General features: G+C 44.6%; 1 protein-coding gene and 1 non-coding gene across 3 annotated transcripts in view; both read left to right on the top strand.

Annotated features, from left to right (window-relative positions):
* LOC103118968 (plexin-A4) overlaps positions 1-24,337 on the top strand; it is a 519,644-nt gene that overhangs the window by 269,027 nt on the left and 226,280 nt on the right. The window contains exon 4 of one of the 2 annotated variants that reach the window (XM_060196591.1): positions 5,408-5,772. The exons of the other annotated variant lie outside the window; for it this stretch is intronic. Within the exon in view, the coding sequence (XP_060052574.1) occupies positions 5,408-5,446 (39 nt within the window). The 3' untranslated portion in view covers positions 5,447-5,772. Of the gene's footprint in view, positions 1-5,407; positions 5,773-24,337 lie in introns of those variants that run through there. 2 annotated transcript variants of the gene reach the window in all.
* LOC132540095 (small nucleolar RNA SNORD88) lies at positions 12,768-12,858 on the top strand. Its single transcript, XR_009551359.1, has one exon. It is a non-coding gene; the product is annotated as a small nucleolar RNA SNORD88 (small nucleolar RNA).

Below are 24,337 nucleotides of genomic sequence, written 5' to 3'. Positions count from 1 at the left end.
TGGATAGCCAGATCCAAGCAAGGGACCCAAATGATGAACCCTCTGACAGGATGAGTACAGGGGGCAGAGAATTATTTAAATGAGGGACTGGAGATGGAAAAGAGGAGCTAGAAATTTCTCTGGGGGCTTTGAAAGCTGTGGAGGTTCTCTGAGCAGCGTGCTAGGTGAAGGCATTCATTTACCACAACTGGGACATGTGCCCAAGACCAGTACTTGAGATCCAGTGTCATCATGTGGCCAGCAGTGGCTTCCTGTTGGTTTCACACTGCTCACTGCTCTGTTGGGGGACAGGGCTGTGAGTGCTCAGGGCTCCTCAGCAGATGCTCCTTGTCAATATCCCCTCAGCCAGGTTCTGGTTTGTCACTGTGGGTTGACATGGGCACTACGCCCAGAGAAAAAGAAGGTGTTTTTGACTGACCTGGATGAGTCACACCTGTGAACAGACCCAGAGACGTTCTTGTAAGATTCCAGTTCTAGATTGGAGAAGAACAAGTTTAACAGAGGAGAGCTGGACTCAGTTCCTCTGCTGGTCTTCAGGTCAGTGGACTGTCCCAACAGCTGGATTTGAGATCCCACAGCTGCTTCTCTGGGTACTGGGTAGGCCACTGAACTGCCAGAGGGAAGGACAGTAATAAAAGAAGTAGGCCTTCATGGATGTGACCATTCTTTCCTTCCTCCCCTCTGTTCTCTCTGTCCATCCTCCAGTTATTCTGCTTCTTTTTTTAAAATTTTTATTTAAGTAGTAGTGGGGAAAGAATCAAAACTCTGTGCATGTGCAACATCCCTGAAAAACCTCACAGGTTCAATTCATTATTGAGAGGGAGAGAGAGAGAGAGAGAGAGAGAGAAAGAGAGAGAGAGACCGACCACAACACTGACCCACCATCCATAGTATTACTCCCTGGCACTGTGCATGGTGTTGAATCCAAGGCCTCAGCTATTAAGGTATGCACAACTAGGGGAGATAGCCTTTGGCGCATTTTAGTTGCTTCCATTTTCCTTCAGATATTAATAATGGGTTAGAGAGTTTGTACATATTAAAGTAAATATTTAAAAAAAACAATAAGCTATAACTAGCATTCAACAGTGGAACATGTTCCTATTATACCTCTTTTTTTTTAAATGTGCATGTTTTCTAAGTCATCATAGGAAGTTTATTTATGACCCCTGCCTCCCAAGAAGTTTGATCATTAACAATGTCATAGGCTGCACCCCATAATGATACTGGGTCCGTGTTCCCAAGGGATAAAGAACAGGAAAGCTTCCAGTGGCGGGGATGGGATCCAGAACTCTGGTGACAGAAATTGAATGGATTTGAACCCCCTTTAGCCTACGGTCTTGTTGATCATTATTAAATCAATAGTAATAAAAAAAAAGTCACAGGGGACAGAGAAATGACTCTGGGAATCTCTTTTCTGGAATCATACTCACTGATTTTCTACCTAAAAGGTGACTCTTGAGCTTTTGAAGAGTCTCCCTTTTGGGGATTTCTGGAGAGAAAGATAGTTCTTATTGAATTCTCTTTCTCAGAGATTAGAAAAAAAATGTCAGCTCCTAGTACACACCTGATCTATTGTCCCCAAAACCAAGTCCCTTTGCCTGGGAAGTAGGAAAGCAACTGATGACCCTTTGTTCCAGATGCTAAATAATATCTCCCAGTGCAATGAACCTGTTTAAGAAGCCAAACCTGCCATCACCTCTAGACTTATTCCTAGATTACTGATTAAGCACTTCTAGCTTCACTCTGCATAAAGCTCCCTGTAACCAGGCAAGCATATCTGCAGCAAGTTCATGATGTACAAAGCTAAAAAATATTGCTGTTTCTTTCCAGAAGTACCCAAGTTCCCTGAGAGATAGAGAGGCACCAGGGGAATTAGAGGGGTGAAAGGACCTTTCCTGTGTGCTTTGAGAGTTGAAAGATGCCAGGTCACTCAGCTTTCCTCTTCACAACCTGTGCTGCTAACCTCTTTTTCTATGTTTGCAAAAGCTTTCCCCAATGCACCCAAAGGGGCCATTATTAGCTAGAACTTCTTTTTAACTTTGGTCTGAGCTCTCTCAGCTTATCAATGAAGCCGCTTAATGAGCCATATGTAGAGTTCAATGAAACAAAAATTTCAAATCGATCGGTAGACCTTCAAATCTTGGAAGAAGCCAGGATCATCCTCCAGATGCTCAAAGCCAGCCCTGGGAGTCACTGGAAAGAAGGGCATCCATGAAGGGGGATGTCCATCAAAGCATCCTTGGTTTCCATGTTCCCCAAGAGGGCCACCTCCATTGGGAGGGATGGAACCCTAATAGCACCTGCTGTGATCCTGGGGACCAGGCACTTTGTGTTACTAAGAAGGATAAGAGAGACATCCTAGTTTACCTCCAGTTTACAGATGAAGGATGGGATTGATAATAATAACCTAAAATTCACAGCCTCATAAATGTCAGTCCTAGGAATCAAACTGCTTTCCTTAGATCCCCAGAGATTAGCTGTGTGCCCAGAGAATGGGACTCTGAAAAATGGCACAAAAGAAATCATGCTTATCCACATCCTAGTGGAAGTTCCCTGAGTGACTTCTAGAAAGTTTGAGAGAAAAATGAAAAGCTGGGGGATAGATGGTGGTGCCCTGGGTTAAGAGTACATAGTACGAAGGGCAAGGACCTGTGCAAGGATCATTTTGAGCCTCCAGCTTTCCACCTACAGAGGGTGGTTTGCCCCACAAGTGGTGAAGCAGGTCTGCAGGTGTCTTTCTCCCTCACTATCTTACCCTCCCACCTCAATTTCTGTTTTATTAAAAAAAAAATAGAAAAATGGACACAGGAGCAGTGGATTCAGAGAGAGAGAGAGAGAGAGAGAGAGGAAGGAAGGGGCCCATCAAGCCAGTTGCCAAGCCCAGATGTTAATGGCATCCTGGGATGGGATGCATCTGGCATCTCAGCCCCTTGCTGGCAGTGAGGTGGAATGGCCCACTGACTCACTGCAGGGAGGAGACAAACTTCAAAGGCTGGCTAGCTCTGGTCTCACCAGCTGCCACTCCTTTGTGGAACACAAAAAAAGCAGAATATGTCTTTCTTTTTTGGGCCCATTATTTGATCACTGAGTCTCTAGCTGAACATCCTATTTGCTCCACAGGACAAGATCTGAACATAAATATGTCACAGCCTAAGTGTTAATGGCTTCCTCCCACCATGGCTGCCCATCTCTCCCCATCTTTTGCTCCCTCTCACCCTTCTCATGGAAAGGCCCCTGTTCCAGGAAGCAGCAGCTGAGCTATGCCCCATGCCAAGGGAAACATTACTGCCGATAAGTAGGATGTTCTTTCCCACTGTACCGTTAATCCTGGCTCAGAGACTGTGTGCTCTCTGCACACCAAGAGATGCAGAGATGATGGACCTAAGCTGCTGCTCTCCTTCCTAGTGGCCTGCTGGAGCCTAATTTCTTGCTAGCCATTCCCCAGTTAGCACCGTGTGTGTGTGTGTGTGTGTGTGTGTGTGTGTGTGTGAGAGAGAGAGAGAGAGAGAGAGAGAGACAGAGAGAGAAGATTGGATCTAGACCAAAGGTGGCTGACTTCAACTTGAGTTTTCTTCAAGTTACCTTTATGAGCCTCCAATGTCTTCATCTTCCAGGCAGACATGGAATCCCCTCATGGGAAATGAAAAGGAGGTAGTGACAGCATGCTGGTTCCTCAAAACCTTCAGCGTGGGGCTTGGAGAGATGACTCAGCATTAGAACACAGGACTTGAGTGTCTGAGGCCCCAGGTTCAATTCCCAGCGCTGCTATATGCCAAAGCCGAGTGGTTCTCTGACTTCTCAACTCATAAAAGGACATCCCTTTTTAAATACGACATGCAGGATTAAGATGTGACCCAGAAATTTCATACTTGGGTACATACCCCACAAAAATTGAAAGCATGAATTCCAGTGAATATTTGTGCATTCATATCACTAACAACATGATCCGCAGTAATGAGAAGGTGGAGATAGGGCCGAGATTGCTGCTCTACTATGCACAAAGACCCAGTTTTCAGCCTTCATCCACCACATGAGAGCACCTGCACAGGGGAAGTTTCATGAGTTGTGAAGCATTGGTGTGTTAAGTAACTCTCTCTCTCTCTCCCCCACCCTCCCTCTGTCTCTCACTTCTCTTTTTCTTCTTCCTCTCTTGCTCTCTCTCTCCCTGCTTCTGTCTTTTTTTTTTTTTAAGAATATACTGGGAGCAGTGGAGTCATGCATATATGCATAGTAACTCTGGTGACAAAAAAAAAGGACATACAGCAAAACATGCATGTTACCAGTATACCGGCCATTCCCTATGGCGATTTATCTAATTCTTTGTTGTTGTTGTTTTTGCCCTTTTGTTGCCCTTGTTGTTTTATTGTTGTAGTTATTATTATTGTTGTTGTTATTGATGTCATCATTGTTGGATAGGACAGAAAGAAATGGAGAGAGGAGGGGTAGACAGAGAAGGGGAAAGAAAGACACCTGTAGACCTGCTTCATCGCCTGTGAAGCCACTCCCCTGCAGGTGGGGAGGCGGGCTCAAACTGGGATCCTTACACAGGTCCTTGCACTTTGTGCCATGTGCGCTTAACCCACTGTGCTACCACCGGCCTCCCAATCTATCTAATTCTTACAGACTTCACAGTTTGTTTTTGGTTTATTTGCTTGTTTTGTTTCTTGATCTCCCACATAGGAATGAAACTATACAATGTTTGTACTTTTCTTGTTTCTGACTTATTTATTTCACTTAGTGTTATATTCAATGTTCACACTGGGTGTACCCATATTTTAAGTGACATGATTTCTGCTTTTCTTTTTTTTTTAATAGCCAAATAGTTAGTATTCAAGATCATCCTTAACATATCACTCCACACAGTCATTATCAATCAGTCAGAATTAGCATGCAAATTGTAGCTTACTGCTTTTCTTTCTTTTCAAAAAATATTATATTTATTTATTTACCAGATAGAGACAGCCAGAAATCAAGAGGGAAGGAGGGGATTGAAAGAGAGAAAAACAGGCACCTGCAACATTGCTTCACCACTTGCAAAGCTTTCCCCCTTGCTAATGGGGACCAGGGGCTCGAACCCAGGTCCTTGCACATTGTGATATGTGCACTCAAGCAGGTGCACCACAACCTAGCCCCACATGCTTCCATTTGACTGTACTTCTCAGTATACCGCATTATTCTTTTAGTCTGGGTTCCACTACAGTATCCCTATTTCCTTTAGAAGCTTCAGAGATGCATAAGACTGGTGTCAAAAGGGAAGAATCCTTTTTGGAGAACAAGGGACAGTCACATGGTCACCCCAGTTAGAAATGAGTTGAGTGTCTCGCTCTGTTGGTTCATGTCGACTTTTAGTCATCTTGTTGAAGCTGAGGTGACAGCCCTCCCTTATAAATGGCACCCCTTTCTCTAGGCAATTCTCCAGGAAACCCATCTCAGAGGGAACTATTAATTGAAGACTTTCTTCTCACTTGTCCTGTCCTTTTCATCATGATGTCAAGACACTGTATTGCCTCAGACCTATGTGGCTGGGGACCAGAGAAAAGTGGACCAGTGATTCCTAGAGGGTCCTTGGTGACCAGTGCCCCTTTGAATCTCCTTTTCTTACATGCCTCTGGATTTTATTTGCGGGGGTCCTGGGCTCTGTAGCTGTCATACTTCAGTTCAGATTCAGTTGTTACTAATGCACATGAATAAAGAGACTGGGAACAAGATGAGTGTTGAGTTCTCTTCTTTTTCCTTTCCTAATGTTCCTCTTTACTTTGAAAGATCAAAGGAGGGCCAAACAGAAGATTTCTTTTTTACACCCTCCCCCTCTCCATAATAGAATACAGGAGGGAAAATTCCAGCAAATGAAATTGTTCTCAGACATCTTTTTTTAATGTTTCCTCTCAGTGGCTTTGATTCTGGTCCTGTGCTTTAATCAAAGTATTTGGGGGGTGAAGGGTACAAAATGAGCCCTTTAAACAAATCCCTGTCTTCCTCTATCCCTATGACTTGCAACTGTCTCCTTCTGTCCCACTCCCCACATTCTTCTGTTACTGTTTTTTTATTAGTCTGAGTTGGAGAGAAAAAAATTCTCCCAGTGAAGAAGGGGTAAGTGAAGGCTGGAGAGAAATGTTATTTCCTGAGCTCATAACTGGATGTTGGTTCAGCCACTGTGCAGCTGACAGGCCATTCTCTAAACCCAATTGTTCCCTCTCTCCTTCCCCCCTTGTTGAATTCATCCATCACTCAGGGCAAAATAAATAAAAAGGCCCAATAAACAAATCAATCCATCCATCATCTTTTATGAGCTTGGGAGGCACCTCTCATGGTTGCACAAGAGGGTTTCCCAGTGAGAGTGCTGTTACCAGGGGCCCTTGGAGACACTGGCTTTTGTCACTGGGTGACATAGCGATGCCACCCCATCTTGCCATTCCTACCTTATGCCTACTCAAGGCCCTTCTCTCTATCTCTCCTCTCTTTTGCTCCCCACACCCTGCTCCTAGTTCTTCTCTATTTTCCTTATGAGGTATCTTATAAATTTATATATAGAATGTAGCTATGGCCCATTATAGCTGAAATCTTGGGGATGGCTTCATGGACCCCCATACTAAGGTAAGTATCCTGGACCAGGTCATCAAGCAACTGGGAGAAATACATCCCACTCATCTCTTTTTTAATGGTTACTTCCTTCTGCAAACATTGAATGACCATGTGTGCTGGATTAAGAACAGGGCAGTTACCAAGGATCCAAGGTGACTGGCAGGTGTCACCCCGCCTTCATGCACTCAGCAAACTGACTCAGGGAGGCAGGGGCTGGGCATGGGTGGACAGATGTCCAGGATCCTGCATGCTAAAATTATTCAAACTTGGAGGGCAGCACACACTATTCCCCCTCACCCCCCAACCCCAGCATACTTCTATGTCATCCTCTAGAATGACTTCCTCTTCCAAATTTGCTCAGATGACTCACTTATTTTTGACTGTTAGATACATTATTTTGGCTCTAACACTAAGCCCACAGGGAGTATCCAAGAGACCTTCCAAAGAAAGAAGAAATCAGTGCCTAGTTTTTCTCTATCCTCATGGTCCTGGGGAATGGCCAGAGCCCTGCCTTGGCTCTGATTTTCAGATGTCTATCTCGGTCATGTGGGAGGAGATGGAACTGGGAACCTGGTGGGGAGTGAATAATTGACAGAATAGAATCTCCTTAGCCCACTTGGAGTTCATTGGGAAGGCCTAGGGGGCAGCCAGAGCTCTCCCAGTTATTGAGAGATGAGGGACAGACCCACCCTGAGATCTTGACCTTGACTTCTGTCCTGCCCTCAGAGACCATGGGCTTCTAAGTAGCTGATTTCCAGAGAGGTGTGCTAAGGAGGAGAAAGTGCCCGTGTTGGCAGGAGATCGAGCACAGGACCTGAGGGCTGCCTGTGTTGAAGGGATGAATGAGAAAGGGGCTGGTGTGTCTTTAACACTAGCTCCCCAGAGGGAATATATTTGTTAAACATTATAATTACCCTTCAACAGCTGAACCCTGTGGCAAATGAGAACTCAATAGCAATCGAGAGCTATCTGGCAATTGAAGCCACACCGCGGTCCATTACTGTTTCTCAAATGATGCTTTCATTTGGATACGGTGGATAATTATACATCTTGATCAGGTCACCACTCCCAGGGGGTTGCAAACCTGGCACCCCTCTCCAGCCCCCTCCCTGTAAGTAATGTCACTGAGCTCCAGCCAGTCTCTCAGCTCCATCCTTCCACCTTTACTCTGTGGATATCATCAATGAGATAGAGATGTGAGTACCCAGACACAGAGCCCTACATGCACATATGCCAAATACAGGTAGAGGTCCACTTCTAGCCTGCTTGTGTTCACATAACACTGAGATGAAAGTCTCTATGCCCGAGTATAAGAGATCAGAAGTAATGAGGAGGTGGAAGATGACATCTCAGCTATATTATCCTTTACAAAAGGCATTTCCCACACATGTTACAATATACGAGGATCCAGGTTCAAGCCCCTAGTCCCCCTCCTGCAGGGAGAAAGCTTTACCAGTGGTGAAGCTATGTTGCAGGTATCTCTCTCTCTTTTCTCTTTCTCCATCTCTATCACCTTTTCCCTCTCAATTTCTGTCTGACTGTATCCAATAAGTAAATAAAGATAATTTTAAAAGATATTTCCATGTATTTTTTTTTCTTTCAGTTGCTTCCCTAACTAGTGTCAAACTCTCAGGTGACTTCCGGCCCTGATGTTATCTTTTCAGAGACAAGAAGACAGACTAGGACAACCACAATGTTTTCTCTGAGCCACTTGGCTTGCTGACACATAAATGGTAATAGACACAACCTTTAAGGTTCTGCTGTGGTTTTCTCTTTATGATTCCAGACCCTTGGTGGTTTCTAGTGTCTCAGTGCTGAAACCACATGCTATGCATGGAGCCTACAATCTTCTCTGCTGGTGTGTGTGTGTGTGTGTGTGTGTGTGTGTGTGTGTGTGTGTGTGTGTGTAGGGGGGAATGTTTCCCTCTCATATTAGCTTATGGGTGCTCGTCACCTGCCCAATGCCTTGGAAGAACCCCACCCTCCTTATCAATTAGAATCTAGAATCCTTGTACTGGTTCTTAGAGCTCCTTTCACTTCTCAGAGGCTGCCACAGCTAATAGGACTCATGTTAAAGGGAAGAGAGAGAGAAAAAAAGGACAAGTCTTATCCTCACCTCTTCATTTCTAATGCCTACCAGAGCTCCCATTGAAAGAGTTCCAGGTGCACAGCCAAAGTCTGTGAAAGCAGTATTTCAAAGGGACACACTTTGAAAATGCACCCCTATCTATGTTCACAGGTGTGTGATTCCCATAGCCAAGGAGTGGTTACCAGCAACTAGATACAGAAGTTAGGGGAGGTATATGCAAAGGAATGGTACTCTGCCACTTAAAAAGATGGGGCCAGGCAGTGGTTCACCTGGTTAAGCATTCATATTACAATGTGCAAGGACAGGGGTTCAAACCCCTGGTCTCCACCTTCAGGGAGAAAGCTTCACAAGTGGTGAAGCAGGGCTGCAGGTATCTCTCTGTCTCTCTTCCTCTCTATCTCCCCCTCTGCTCTCAATTTCTCTGTCTCTATTAGTAATAAAATATAAGTTTAAAAAAATGACACTATACTTTGGGAGAAAGTGGATGCAAGCTGGAGGTGACTATGCTCAGTGAAATAAGTAAAGAGGTGAAAGAAAGCTACTAGATAGTCTCACTCATGTGGAATATAGAGGGTTAAAAAAAGTGAATTTGTATATATATATATATATATATATATATATATCAAACCTGAAAATGTCTCTCATAGTCTTTGAGAACTATATTGGCTCTGGGAGTGGAGAAAGAGTGGATATAGAACTTTTGTGGTAGATGTGAAAATTAGATCCCAGTACTATTATCATTCTGTAATCCATCATAAATCACCGATAGAGACCATATATAGAGATATAGTCATTTATTTACTTTTCTACCAGGGTTATCCCTGGGGCTTGCGGCCTTCATGATGACTCAACTGCTTCTGTTAGCCATATTTTTTGATAGAGACAGAAGAAGAAGGAGAGAGAGAGAGAGAGGGAGAGAGGTGCAGCACTACTTCACTGCTGTCGAAGATCCCCGCCCCCTGCAGGTGCGGACCTGGGATTTGAACCTATGGACTCATTCATGTAGTGATGTGTACACTCTAGCAGGTACACCATTGCCTGGCCTGAGGGTAAAGTTTAAAAAATAATCATCTCAATGCAGTTCAAGACTATTTGTAAATGAGCACATGCATTGAGGAGGTAATGATGACTCCATGGTGAGCTGGAGGTGACACACAGTCGCTTACTTCCAGAGATTTCAATCCAATGCCATCCCTTCCTCATTTACTTTCTTTTTTTTTCCTTCAACACTTTTCCTCCAAGTTAACTGACCGGTTGGTACTCAGTTTAGAGACTCTGTTGCTATATGTTTATACTGGCAGTAAACTTTCTGTAAACTCTTTTCACAAAAGCATGTGAGTAGATTGCTTCAGGATCCCTGTTAATATAAAGGATGTCTTCTTGAGACGACCGAACTTGAACACAACTCTCCACCCCCCCCACACTCCCCACACACATACACACTGCTTCCCCTGGTTTCCTACTGGGAAACTGAGTCACAGATACTCTCTACAGATGAAAAACATTTGGATGAAATTGGTATTGGGGAAAAAAAAGAATGTGTATATTTCAAATATCTGGATAATTAAGTAAGCTTCTCAGATCACTACCAGATGTTGGGTGCCACACAGATGCAGCCATAGAAATACTTTTGTTGGGAATCTAGTATAGAAATCAGTGGTGGTGGTAGAAGTTGAATCTTTTTGAAAATATTTATTTACTCCCTTTTGTTGCCCATGCTATTTATTTTACTGTTGTAGTTATTATTGCTGTTGTTACTGATGTTGTCTTTGTTGGATTGTACAGAGAGAAATGGAGAAAGGAGGGGAAGACAGAGAGGGGGAGAGAAATATAGACACTTGCAGACTTGCTTCACCACCTGGGAAGCAACTCCCCTGCAGGTGGGGAGCCGGGGGCTTGAACCAGGTCCTTGCACTTTGCGCCACCGCCTGACTCCCAGAATTTGAATCTTGATCCCAAATTGTCGCTGTTGATACATATTTGCTGTCATATCAAAATGTGTAAATACATTTACATATAACATAAGTCATATAGATATAAATAGTTGTCCTTCCTTCCAAATGGGGTGCTCTGAATTCAGCTCCTTCCTGCTTCCCGGTGTGGATTTTCATCTAATTTCTTTCTCTGACTTGGTCTTCACAAAATCCTTCACTTTAACTCAGGCTCAGCCATTATTTATTAGTGTTGCCTGCAACTTCTGAGACCACCAGGGCTTCACACAGATCAATAAAAACACACAATGTAATTTCCAAACACTGCAGTAAACTCCCCCCGAAGAGTCCATCTCCATCAAGGGTGTCCTGCTGAGAAGATTCTTGTTGGAGGTGAAGAGAAGACTGGCTGGCTTTCTTTTTATTTTGTTTTATTATTGTTTATTTACTTAATAAGAGAGCTTCAGCAAAAGAAGAGGGAGGGAGAAAGAGAGAGAGAGAGAAAGAGAGAGATATCTCAGAGCACTGCTCAGCTCTGGCTTATGGTGGTGTCTGGGATTGAACTTGGGGTCCTCTCAGTCTCATGCATGAAAGTCCTTTGCAGAAACATTATGCTGTCACCCCAAGTAAGGCTGATTTTCTATGGGTTGAATGAAGAGGGAGATGGGAAGTCCTTAATTCTTCTTGACAAATGTTCTATCTTACCTATGTGCTTGACATGAAATGTTAAAGGCTCTGTATAATCTCTTCTGTCTTGCCACTTGGGTAAAGTGACAGCCAAATGAAAAGCCGATACTTGGGTGGCTTGATATTTTAACCTTCCAAATATGATATGAAACCAGGGACAACCCATTACATAACTCAAAGGGGCATCATTTCCAAAGAGTATATGAATGGTGTCCCATATGTTATACAACATGGTAGCCATGAGTTACTTCCACTTGACAGGAGGACTCCTCCCTATGTTCTCTATTTCTGACCTCCAAAAGTAGGTGAATCAGGTCTTCCATGGAGGGGGATTACACAGTGAGAAGGGTGTGAAGAAAATAGAGAAGATGGGGAAAATTCAGAGCCCAGAATTTTGACTTCTTTTTTGCTATTGTTGTCACCAGACCAACTTTTCCAGATAGAGCCGGAGAGAGGCATGTCAGTGGGGATTCACTACTCTGGACTGGGCTGACTTTTAGAAAGAGAGAGAGAGAAAGTGAGAGAGAGGAGAGAGAGAGAGAGAGAGAGAGAGAGAGAGAGAGAGAGAGAGAGAGGGAGAGGAAGAGGGAGGAAGGAGGAAGAGGAGGAGGAAGAAGTAGAGGACCAGAACTCCTTACCACCCCATGCTGAGTGTGTTGAGTTGCCCTCATGGCAATGTGGACTTCTTACCAGGTGAACTATCTCAGCAATCGCTGAGCTTTGATCTCAGTGTGCCACTCTGATATGTCACAGACACTCAGTGTTTTCTTCCCAGGAGGGCTGGCTCACTAGTTGTCTCCTCCATTTACCTGATGTGCTCTGTAAAGAACATTCATTGTTGGTGGATATATTTTAAAAGGCTGTGAAGTTCTGCCATTTAGGGATGGAGTTGTCTCTGGACACAAGGAAATGTCAAGAGACTTTCCCCTGGCAATCACTCTTTGCCCTGGTGGCCAGGCTGTTCATTCGGACACCGTATCTCCCACCAGCAGAGACAAGATCCGAGACGTTGGAAATTGATGTTTTCTCAGGCTCTAGCTCTGGCTCTGGCTAAGATCCTTCCTTGTGGCTCAATCTTCCCATTCTATTTTTTTTTTAATTTATTATTTTTATTTATTGGACAGAGCCGGTCAGAAATCAAGAAGGAAGGGAGAGATAGAGATGAAGAGAGACAGAGAGCCACCTGCAGCACTGCTTTACCACTTGCAAAGCTTTCACTCTGCAGGTGGGTAGCGGGGCTTGAACCCAGATCCTTTGCACATCATAACATGTGCACTCAACCAGGTGAGCCAGCACCTGGCCCAATATTCCCATTCTCTAAAACCATGCCTCATGAGCACACTTAATTCTAACACATTGTGGAAAGAAGTGTGGATGCCATCATTCCTAGGACAACCCCAGACAGAGACACCATTTCTAGTTAAACACACACTCTGATTTGTTTGACAAAGTCTCTGATTGGCCTTAAAAATCCCCCTTGCCCCCCGTGATGTCCAGCACTGGGCTCTGACCACCCCTGAGGACATGGTGCCCCCCGGGACCTTTGACACCCGGGGGTCTGAGGGGCCCCGATCTGCAGAGGTGCATGTAGGGATGGGAGTTGCTGCCCTCGGAGTCTGATGTTTCTCCCTCTCTCCGTTCAGCACCACCTGAGACCAGGCCTCACCGCGGTGTGGCCATCACATTAAAGTCTCATCTCGGACACCTTGAAAAAAAAAAAAAATCCCCCTTGCTAAAATATTAAGAACAGAAATAAAGGCCTGGTGGTTGTGCTTGGTAGAGCAGATACATTACAATACACAAAGACCCAGGCTCAACTCTTTGCTCCCCACCTGCAGGGTGAAATCTTTTTTAAAAATATTTATTCCCTTTTGTTGCCCTTGTTTTCTTATTGTTGTAGTTATTATTGTTGTTGATGTCATCATTGTTGGTTAGGACAGAGAGAAATGGAGAAAGGAGGGGAAGACAGAGGGGGAAAGAAAGATAGACACCTGCAGACCTGCTTCACCGATTGTGAAGTGACTCCCCTGCAGGTGGGGAGCTGGGGGCTTGAACCGGGATCCTTATGCCAGTCCTTGCACCACCTGTGCTTACCCTGCTGTGCTACCACCTGACTCCTGGGAAATCTTTAAGATCTGTGAAGTTAAAAGTGTTTCTCTCTTTCCATTCCTACCTCCCTCTTCTTGATTTCTCTCTGTCTTTATCCAATAATAAATAAATAAATATTAAAAAGAAATCCTCTTTTGTTATCTCTGAGCTTCTCAGAACTCATGTAGCATATGGAGCCAGTATCTTCAGGGTTAAAATAATTTCCCAGCCTCATTCATGGTTCTGGGTGATTCCATTTGTAAGACCCTCACCAAGGACTCCCTTATGTTATGAGGGCCAAGGTCAGGGGACTTAGATCTGTTCTTGGGTAATGACCATAACACCTGCTATGGTGAGACAGAAAAGAATGGGGCTATTCTCTTGCAAGGATGTCCTGGCTTAGAGCAAGGATGAGAATAGGGTATCTTTAAGGCTTGAACCCTTCTCCCATGGTTTTGTGAAAACACCGTTGACCCAACTCAAGGAGTTCCTCTTTAATATCTCGATTTGCAAGCTGCTTGGCAATGTTTACCACAGATATAATTGGTATCATTAAGCTTAGGTGGCATTATTAATGTCAGATTAAATTTCTATAAACCTTTCTCCACCATCTATGCAAATAATCACGTCTGAACCTCATACATTCACACTTGAGCAATAGGGTAGGAAAACAGGCCCTCAGGGAAGTGCGGTGGGAACAACAGAACCTTAGTTTCTCACCTCTCTGTTGAGCTTCTAGGGAAACCTGTATTAAAATATCTTCACCTGGGGCCAGGTGGTGGTGCACCCTGTTGTACACACACATTACAACGACTGGGTTCAAGTCCCTGGTCCCACGTGCAGGAGGAAAGCTTTGCAAGTGGTGAAGTAGTGCTGTAGGTATTTCTCTTTTTTTCTCTTTCTCTATCTTCCCCTTGCCTCTCAATTTCTGGCTGTCTCTATTCAATAAATAAATAAAGATCAAAGAAATTACCTTCACCCTGTATTGATAATACATGGTAACTTCCCAAAGAAGTTCATTTAGGGACTGAACATCTTGATACTGTCAGTGAACTTTCAAAAGGGATGTCTTGTTTTGTTCTCCTTTCTCTAAACCTTTCCTTCTCCCCTTCTCTTTAAGCCCTACATCAGTTCTCAGTGCTGTTTGTGCTTATGTTTCAGTTCTGTCTTTTGTCTTCCCACTTCAGAAATTGACACACCTCACCTTAACAGTTTTGCAAATCATAAAGGCCTTTCCCTATAGAAGATGACGCAATCTGCAAACTTCTTCATGTCCAGCTTGGATGCCATTTCTCTTTCTTACCCCATGGCACTAGCCAGGACCTGCAGTACAGCAGTACAACGTCAAACATAATGGCCAGAGTGGCTGTCCTGACGCTGTGCCTGCTCTCCGCAGAAGTGCTTTCAGTTTTTCACTGACGAGTGTGGTGTTCACTATGAGCTGTCCTCAGATGACCTCTTATATTCCTAGTCTGTTGAATGGCATTGTTTTTATCATGGCAGGGTGCTAAATTCTAAGGTTTTATTTGCACCTATTAAGTAGACCACATGCTTTTAGTCTTTGAGCTGTTAGTGATGCTTCACATTGATTGTGTGTGTACATATGTGTGTGCTGAATTATCCTGCATCTAAGGCATAAATCCCACAGTCATAGTGTCTGATTTTTGTGTGGGGTGTGTATAATCACAGGGGGGGGGGTCTCACCACTCTTAGTCAACTTGTTCAGACAGAAGGAAAGACAGAAACAGAGTGAAAGAGGCAGACACCACAGCACTGTATCTTCAACTGCAACTGAAGCAAGGCTCACACTGAGGTCATGAGCATTATAAAGTAGATGCCCTATTCAGGAGAGCTATTTTGCAGACCAACAGTGTGCCTTATCTTTTTAATTTACTGAATTTTCTTTGTTATTATTTTAAAATCTCTCTCTCTCTCTCTCTCTCTCTCTCTCTCTCTCCAGAGAATCACTCAGCTCTGGTTTATGGTGGTGCAGGGGACTGAAGCTCAGACCATAGAGCCTCAGCTGTGTAGCAGTATTTTGTTGGGGGGGGGGGGGGTTCCATGTTTATTCATAGAGAAATATTGCCCATGGTTTTCTTTCCTTGTAATGTCTTTGCCTACCTTTGCTATCAGAGTAGTGCTTGCCTCCGAAAATGTGTTTGGAAGTGTTCCTTTTTCTTTTTTTTTTCTGGAAGAATTTGAGAACGATTGGCATTAATTTTTCTTTAAATGTTTGATAGAATTTTCCAGTGAGACCATCTGGTCCTGGGCTTCTCTTTGTTGGAATACTTTTGATTACAGATTCAATTTCCTCACTAGTTATAGATCTGTTCATATTTTCTGTTCAAAATCCAGTCATGGTTGGATCTGTATTCCTAGGAATTTATCCATTTATTCTAGGCTATTTTTTGCCCTAAAATTGTTTATAGTAGCTTCTTTTTTACAGTCCTTCTATTATCAGTTAGAATGTCTCCTTCTTAGTCTAGCTAAATGGCTGTCAATTTTGCTGATCTTTTTAAAAGCCAGCTCAGTTCCATTGACTATTTTCTGCTCTCTACTTTGTTTATTTCTGATCTAATCTTTATTATTTCCTTCAGTCTGCTAACTTTTGGCTTAATTTGGTCTACTTTTTCTACTTCATTGAGATGTAAACTTAGTTGTTGAATGGAAATTCTATCCCTTCTGGGGGTCAGGTGGTAATGCAGCAGGTTAAGCGCACATGGCGTAAAGCACAAGGACCTGCACAAGGATCCCAGTTTGAGGCCCCGGCTCCTCACCTGCAGGGGCGTTGCTTCACAAGTGGTGAAGCAGGTCTGCAGGTGTCTATCTTTCTCTCCCCGTCTCTGTCTTCCCCTCTTCTCTTGATATCCCTTTGTCCTATTCAACAACAATGACAGCAATAACAACAACAATAATGATAAACAAGGGCAACAAAAGGGAAAAAAATAGCTGCCTACAGTAGCAATGGATTCGTAGTGCAGGCACCGAGCCCCAGCGATAACCCTGGAGTCAAAGAAAAAGAGAAAAACAATTCTCTCCCTTCTTTAAATCCTTTCATTTAAAAAATTACTTATAGGGGCCAGATGGCAGTGTTCCTGGTGGAGCGCACATGTTACAATGTGCAAGGACCCAAGTTTAGCACCTAGTCTCCACTGGCAGCGGGGGAAAGCTTTGCTCTCACTCTTTCTCACCCACTTCCCTCTCAATTTCTGGCTCAATTTCTGTCTCTATCCAGTAAATAAAGATAATTTTTTAAATTTAAATATTTATTTATTACTTATTGAACCGAGACAGAAATAGAGAAGAGAAGGGGCGATAGAAAGGGAAAGAGAGAGACACACACCTGCAAGCCTGCTCCACTGCTCATGAAGCTTTCTCCCTGCAGGTGGGGACCAGAACCAAGGTCCTTTTGCTTTGTAACATGTGTGCTCAACCAGTGTGCTACTGCTGGCCCCAATACTTTTCTCTTTACTCTACCTCCTCTTCCCCCTCTTCCTCTTCCTCCTCCCCTTCTCCCTCCTCCTCTTCCTCCTCCACCATCTCTTCCTCCTCTGTCTCCTTTTTTTTTTTTCCTTCTCTCTCTACCCCACTTATTACTTTTCAAACCCCTTTGGTAGAAGTCCATGCCATCTTAACCTTGTACCTCTTTTCTCTAACTCACTGCCTAATAAGAGTCCATTTAGTTTCTTGCCTTCAGACAACATATGTGCAATTATTTATGCCTCGTTCTTTCTCGGGTGCTACATGCAATTGGTCACAATAGCCTTCTGGATCCTTCTTTGAAATATGTGTAGTGTAGGCTACATCCTTTTTTTTTTTTTCTTCACCATTTCTGTCACTTTATTCTAAGTCTCTATTGCTTTCTGGCCAGTTGCAATATCTTCCTCTTTGGTTTCTGTTCCTCTTTCCTTCCTTTTATGCCAAAATCTATTCTTAGTATAGTGACCTCAGAAGAGACGTTTTCAAACCTCAGTGGAATCATTTAATTCTGGTGTTCAGCATCTTCCAGTGGCTTTCCAGGGTTCTTACCATTGTGCTTGGGATCCTTAGCCAGCAAGCATACTGTCCAGTCTTCAGACTCACCTTCCACCTTTTCTCTCTTGTTCAGAATCCTCCAGCTACATCTATTCCCTTTGTTCTTTCTCCAACACTTTGCAAAATGTGTCCACCATGGAATTACCACACTCAAGGTGGTCTTTCCTCACACATATTTGCATGTTGCTTCTTGTCTCCTTGAAAGTCCCAATGTCACTCTCAGAGAAGGTTTTCTTACTCCGGCCGGCAGTGTAAAGCAATACCCCTTCTCTCCACTTCCAGCGATCTGTTTACCTGTCCTGGGTGGGGCTCCTCCTCCTCCTCCATGGAACCTGTGAAAGCATGATGCAAGAGACATTCATGTGTGTATTTGTGAGGGTTAGTCTCCTTGTCACCAGTGCATACATTACTTGAGAAGAGAATTTTCTCTTATTTGTGGCTGAATCGCTCCTACTTACCATAGTCTGAGGTACATGGTTAGCACTAGGTAAATTCTAACTGAGTCAATCAAAGTGCCTGATTGCCTGATGATCTCATTGGCCTGGATGTGATATGGAAACAGAGACTGCTGGTGGGTGCTGGCTTTTTTTTTTTTCTCTTAGTCAGTGCAGCACACCCCTTCAACTAATGAAATCTGACATCAGATGTCTGGGGGGGATTTATCAGTTAGGATGTTTCAGTTTTTACCAACAGAGACTGACTTAGGTTCTCTTAATCAGCAAGAGAATTTATGAGAAGGTTCTCAGGACCTCCTAGAATTGATAGGTCATTGGAGAAGGAGCAAATGGAAGAGGAGGAGGAGGAGGAGGAGGAGGAGGAGGAGGATATAGGATATAACATGGATGAAGGACAAGAATGGGGGCATTCTGGCAGCTGGAGGTGTGACAGCCATATTTTAGCCAGAAAAGTCTGCAAGATGTGCTGTCTGAGCTATGACTCACCACTGCCGATCATGAAGAATTCCTAAGCCTCCTCAGAGGTGTCACCTGCTTGAGTTCCATAGTCTCAGGGAGCAAGGTTCCACTCACCAGTCCAAGCTCTAAAGAGAGGCAGTGAGAGGGAGCAGCCATGTCTTTTGCTTCAAAGTGGGGCCATTTGACCCTGCCAATGGAGTATTTCTCCAAAGGAACGGGTGGTTAGATTCTGATCTAACCTCCCCACCCCACTAACAAAAATTCAATAGGGGAAAGCATGCACTTGTGCCACTCAAGGGCTCCTTCACCACAGAGCCACCCTGGTGCTGAAAAGGAGCTCAGGCTATTCCTCCCCATTTTCCCAGGGCTGTCAGCAAGTTGCATCCCAAGAGGCCTCTGTGGAACATCAGCCTGTGTCTTTAATTTCCAGCCTTTGCCGCATCTGTACGTGCTGGTTGCTAAGCAGGGGGAGGAGCCCGAACATCTTCCCCTTTGAAGGGAAAGAATCCCTCTCCAGGAGCTTCCTTGCCCGATTAATCAGAACCATCCTCAGAACAGGGGGGCATCAGGGACACGCACATGGGTGTACAAGCAGACACACCTCCAGAGCCATGTAACCACCCCCCCCCATATCAGTAACTTACACACTGAAGTGCCGGACACCACTGGTGACAGTGATGACGCATTGATCAAAAGTTATTTCTGTTAAAGACTCTAGCCTGCCACCCTCTCCATCTGAACATTCCGTTCCCCCGTGGGAAGAGGGGAGCTGCTGTGGCAGTGTGGTGGAAATGTGAATTTAAAGTATCCCCCCCCCAGAGGATGTCAGAATCCAGTGGGGCTTAAATAGAGATGCTTCTGGCCTTGATTGTGAGAAATGACTCCATAACATTATACTCTGTTGGCTGGGTCTCATTCCTGATCTTATGTCTGTGGCACTCACGCACACTCATTCACGCCCAGGCACATACATGTATGTGCACACGCACGCACACGCGCACACGCACGCACACGCGCACACGCACGCACGCCCCTAGCTAACAGGCATGCAGTTCTGGCTGCAGTGATTCAGACTCCATGAATCCAACCCCACCAGGACAGTTGCTTCTTTGATGTTCCCTTGGGGGAACATTCCAGGAGGTCCCCGCTCTTACTGATGTGGTACTCTCTGGGGGTCAGTGAGCAATGAAGACATGTGTTGGGATTAAGGAAGAGAAGAAAACCCTGGGCTCAGGCTCCATGAGGGAAGCAGATCTCACAGGACAAAAGCAAAAGCATGAAGGAGATGCCTCGAGAAGCACGGCAGTCATGGCTGATGCACAACTAAGAGAGTTTGCTTCCCTGCAGAGAACGGGGCAGCTGGTGCACCCCAGGGCAGGGCCAGGAATAGGTGCTCTCTAGTCTGCTGCCTCAGTTTCTCCCCCTGGACTAATAAGGGAGGAAGAGACATTTTCTCTAATTTTCAAAGATAAAACCCAGGGAGTTGGGCAGTGACATACTGGGTTAAGTGCACGTAGTACGAAGTACAAGGACTCATGCAAGGATCCCAGTCCTGGCTCCCCATCTGCAGAGGGGTCACTTCACAAGTGGCAAGGCAGGTCTGCAGGTGTCTATCTTTCTCCCCTCCTCTCTATCTTCCCTTCCTCTCTCAATTTCTCTCTGTCCTATCCAATAAAATGGAAAAAATAGCTCCAGGAGCTGTGGACTTGTAGTGCTGGCACCGAGCCCCAGTGATAACCTTGGAGGCAAAATAAATAAATACAAAGTCATTCATAAAACCAAGTCATTCATAGACCTGAAGGGTCAAATAAGAGCAGCAGAGGGAGCTGCACAGTGCTGCTATGAGATCTTGTCTATGCTACTTCTCTTTGTTTTATAACAAGCCCCCCCCCACTTACTGGAAATCCAGTATCCCCCCAAAACACTGTACTTACTAAACAGATCTTTTCTAAATTGTGATAATATATCTGGAAGGGGGAGGGATAGCAGTGAAAAGTTTCTTAGGGATTAGGTGAAAAATAAAGAGTCAGTGTGTAAATAATAGATCTTCTTTTTCTTTTATTTAATCTTTTAATTAATTATTGGATAGAGACAGAGAGAAATTGAGAGGGGAGGGAGAGAGCAAGAGAGAGGGAAAGAGACAGAGAGACATCCACAGCTCTGCCTCACCACTTGTGAAGCTTCCCCCTGGATCAAAGGGCTTGAATCCAGGTCCTTGTACACTGTAGTGTTTGAGTTTAACCAGACGTGTCACTGCTTGACCCCTGAATACTAGATTTCCCAGTAACTTTTTCAACTTAAATTCATTGCATAGAATCAAGTGCCCACACCTGTGATTAAGTAATAAAGCAATTACAGCAATTGGCATCACACTGATGCCAAGTTTACACCATAACAATTCTCCCTTAAATGTGGGTTAATAAAGACATAAACACAGATTTAAGAACAGATCTACAAAAAAACTTATAAAGTAATCACAGGAAAAAGTGTTCTGAGATGGAGCCATAAAAGCTAAGCCAGTAAATCTCTGCCAGCCAACCAGACATTCTGTTATTTGATAAAAACTAATAATGCAAAACTTATTGCTATAGCAGAAACGTCATGCAATGTAATAAAAATAAACAAGCACATGGCTCTGGCAGGAACCCTCAAAACAAGTGTGGAAATGGAAGACGGCAAAAAGCTAAGCCAAGAACGGTCTTGGCACGGGAGGGAATAGGCGATGTGCACATATATTAGTGGAAAATCGTAAGGAATTTGGGATTTTTCTTCCATGTTTGAGCAATATTTTGGGAAGCGATATTTCATATATACTTGGCTCCGTACCGAGATGATTTCTCTTCCCCGCGTTATTTTGCAGTGTGCTCCACTGCTGAGGTCTGTTGCTGCGATGCTGCCTTTTAGTCGTAATGTTTGAAAATTTTATAGTGAGTGAAAGGGGAGAAGGCTTTACTGCCAGGAAGGCTTCACCCAGCTGGGGAGGTGGCATAGAGGTAAAGCACAGGACTTGCTCTGATCCTTGGCATTGCAAATGGCAGAGTGATGCTGTGATCCTCTGTCAAATGAATGAATGAATGAATGAATGAATGAATGAATGAATGAATTGTTTACCATGTAGAGAACTTACTTTGCTATACTTGTAGCCCAGATTTGACTGAGTCCTGTGCTACATGTGGGACACCCTGGAGCCAGAAGAGGTTCTAGAGCTCTGATATCTCTCTCCATCTCCTTCTCACTCTCCTCCTCCACCTCCTTCCTGTCTATGTAAATAAAGAAAGCTTCCCAGAGTGATGAAACCACACATGCAAAGAGGTGGCTCTGCATATAAAATTAAACAAGAGACTATACTCACTACATACCTGTATTGTCTCAGTTAATCCCCAGAATACTCCAGAATGGAAGGACAACTGTCTTCCCTTCATGGTGGAGGGAACGGTGGTCTGGGAGGTTCAGCCCTTGGCCAGTTAGTAACCACAGATTTGTCTGACTCCAGCAGCCATAGACTTAACCATTGTTTTAGCTGCCCCCACACATCCTCTTCCCTGAAACTTTCTAAAGATAAAATGAAACTGCTCCCCTGGCATGCCATTGCAGGTGTCTGGGACCCACTGCCTGATCAGCAAATGTTCTCGAAAGTGGGTCCCCCTCCAACATTTTGAAACCCTTGCTGAATTTCTTCTCTGTTTAGACTTGGCTACCTGCCCCCAGAAAGCTCAGTCAAGGTTTGAGCTGGCAGGGGACATCTGTTGTCTTCTTCAGAGTCGCACAGCTGGGCCAGTGGAGGGAAGGGGATGCAAAGGTCAAGGCCGGCATATCCCCCAGCCCCCAGTTCCCCTCACCATCAGTATCCCATGGGAAACCTCAGCCCTTGCTACCATCGTTGTCACAGCCTTGGTGTCCCCAGCTGCCAGGGGTCAGCAGGGTGAGGCCACTTTTCTCCCTAATGCTGTGCTCCCCTGCCCTGTGGCTTCAAAGCTCCCCGACCCCCCACCCCCAGCTTTAAGAAGGCAACATTCCCCAGTTACTGGCCTGCAGGTGCACCTATATGGGGGCTGCTATGGAGTCAGTCCTCTGGGCAGTTTATCAAAGGAGGCGGGGGAGGAGGCGGGGCACAGCTGTGCTTGGAATCTGAATGGGCCCTCGGATGGGGGCCAGCAGGGGGAAATTCGAGGCGGGGGTGAGTGGGTGCTGTGAGGAGAATAGCAAGCCTTTCCTTGTAGGGGCCAGGCTCTAGCTGAAAGCAGTCTCCTCACCCTTGAATCCAATTAAAAGCCGATATTATGTCAGTGGCAATGTATGCCAATCCTAATATAGTCTAATCAGCCTTAAAATAGCGCTCTGTGAGTGGAAAGCCCTGTGGTTTAATTTGATTCACCACCTAATAACAGGCTTAATAAGAGGGAATTGGCCCCCTTTTTATTTTTCCAACTGGTCTCTGCATGCTCTTTTCTTCTCTTCCCTCTTTGCCTCCTCGCTCTCTCTTTCTCTGGAGCTCTTGTAGTGACAGAGCAAGATGGTAGCAGTGTAGTGGGGGGGAGCTTCTTGGAAAGGAGAGGTCCCTGGCTCCAGCACCCTGAGGAGACCTGGTGCTGCCTCCAGGCAGGGACTTCCAGTCCTTGATCCCTTGCTGGTCTCACCTGATGCTTTGCCAAGTGCCTGCTTTTTGCACTACCATCACAGTGAACTCATGGAGACACTCCTTTTTGGGGAACTCCTTCCTGGGGCGGAAGTCTTCCTTCTCAGGTCAGCAGAGTCAGTGGGCTCTTCACTGGAGGTCATGGGGTAACTGTCTGTAGCTAAGGCTTTAGAACACAGTCCAGAAAAGGACTGCAGAAACTGTTTTCTGGACCCTGGGTCCAGGGCTTGCAAGAGCAAAGAATCTCCAAGCACTTCGAAAGCAGGGTTTGAGAATTTTAGCATGTGCTATCCTGCCCCACCCACGTCAACAGCGTAATTCGCATTCTGTACAATTCACTCATTTGAATAGTACAATCCGCCAGCTCTTAGTATAATTACAGAGTTGGGCAACTGTCGCCACCATCAATTTGGGAACATTTTCTTTACTGTGAAAAGAAATTCCACACCCCTCAGTCACTACCTTCCCCACCCCCCAACCCTAAGAAACCACTAATCTAGTTCCCATCTGCATATGTTGCTAAAAATGGAACTAGTCATGCACCCCTTAGCCCCTTTTTGCCTGGCTTCTGCCACTCAGCCTGGAGTTTTCAAGGTTTCCCTCAGCTATAGCAAGTGCCAGTATGTTATCCTTTTTACTGCCGCTTAATATTCCATGAGATGGACATACAAAATTAAAAAACACAATAATATTCCTCTTACTTATGCTCATTGGAAAGAGAGGGGGAGAACCAAAGCAGGCCTTTGGTTTAGACACAGTGACAGGGATAGAACTGGGGACCTCACACATGCAAGACCTAGATTCTAGCATTGAGCCAACTCCCTCAGCTACAAGGACATGGGGATTTCACTCATTCACTTGATCGACATTGGGGCCATTATGAATAATGCTGTTATGTGACCTGTGCACATGTTTTGTTTTTTTTGTGTGTGTGTGTGGATATAGGTTCTTGTGTTTCTTGTATATATGTCTACTTAGGATTGTAATTCCAGGATCATCTCATATATCTTTCCAGAAATGTCCAAACTGCTTGCCCAAAGGGGTTCCTCCCTTCCCCCCTTCCTTTCTCTCAATCATTCTTGCCATCAGTGTCTTTTTTTTTTTTTTTTTTTTTTTTGATAGAGTGAGAGAAAAAGAAAGAGAGAAGAGGGGCCAGGTGGTGGTGCATCACCTGATTAAGCACACACATTACAGTGCTCAAAGACCCAGGTTCAAACCTCTGGTCCTTACCTGTAGGAGGAAAGCTTCATGAATGGCATGAGTAGCGAAGCTGCAGATGTTTCTCTGTCTCTTTCCCTCTCTACCTCACTTTACTCTCTCAATTTCTTTCTGTTTCTATACAATAATAAATAAAGTAAAAATATTTAAAAATTAA

This window comes from Erinaceus europaeus, chromosome 8 (genome assembly GCF_950295315.1).
Source record: "Erinaceus europaeus chromosome 8, mEriEur2.1, whole genome shotgun sequence".
Lineage (NCBI taxonomy): Eukaryota > Metazoa > Chordata > Mammalia > Eulipotyphla > Erinaceidae > Erinaceus > Erinaceus europaeus.
Note: the sequence above shows the minus strand (reverse complement) of the source record. Positions and strands in the feature narration are given on the sequence as shown.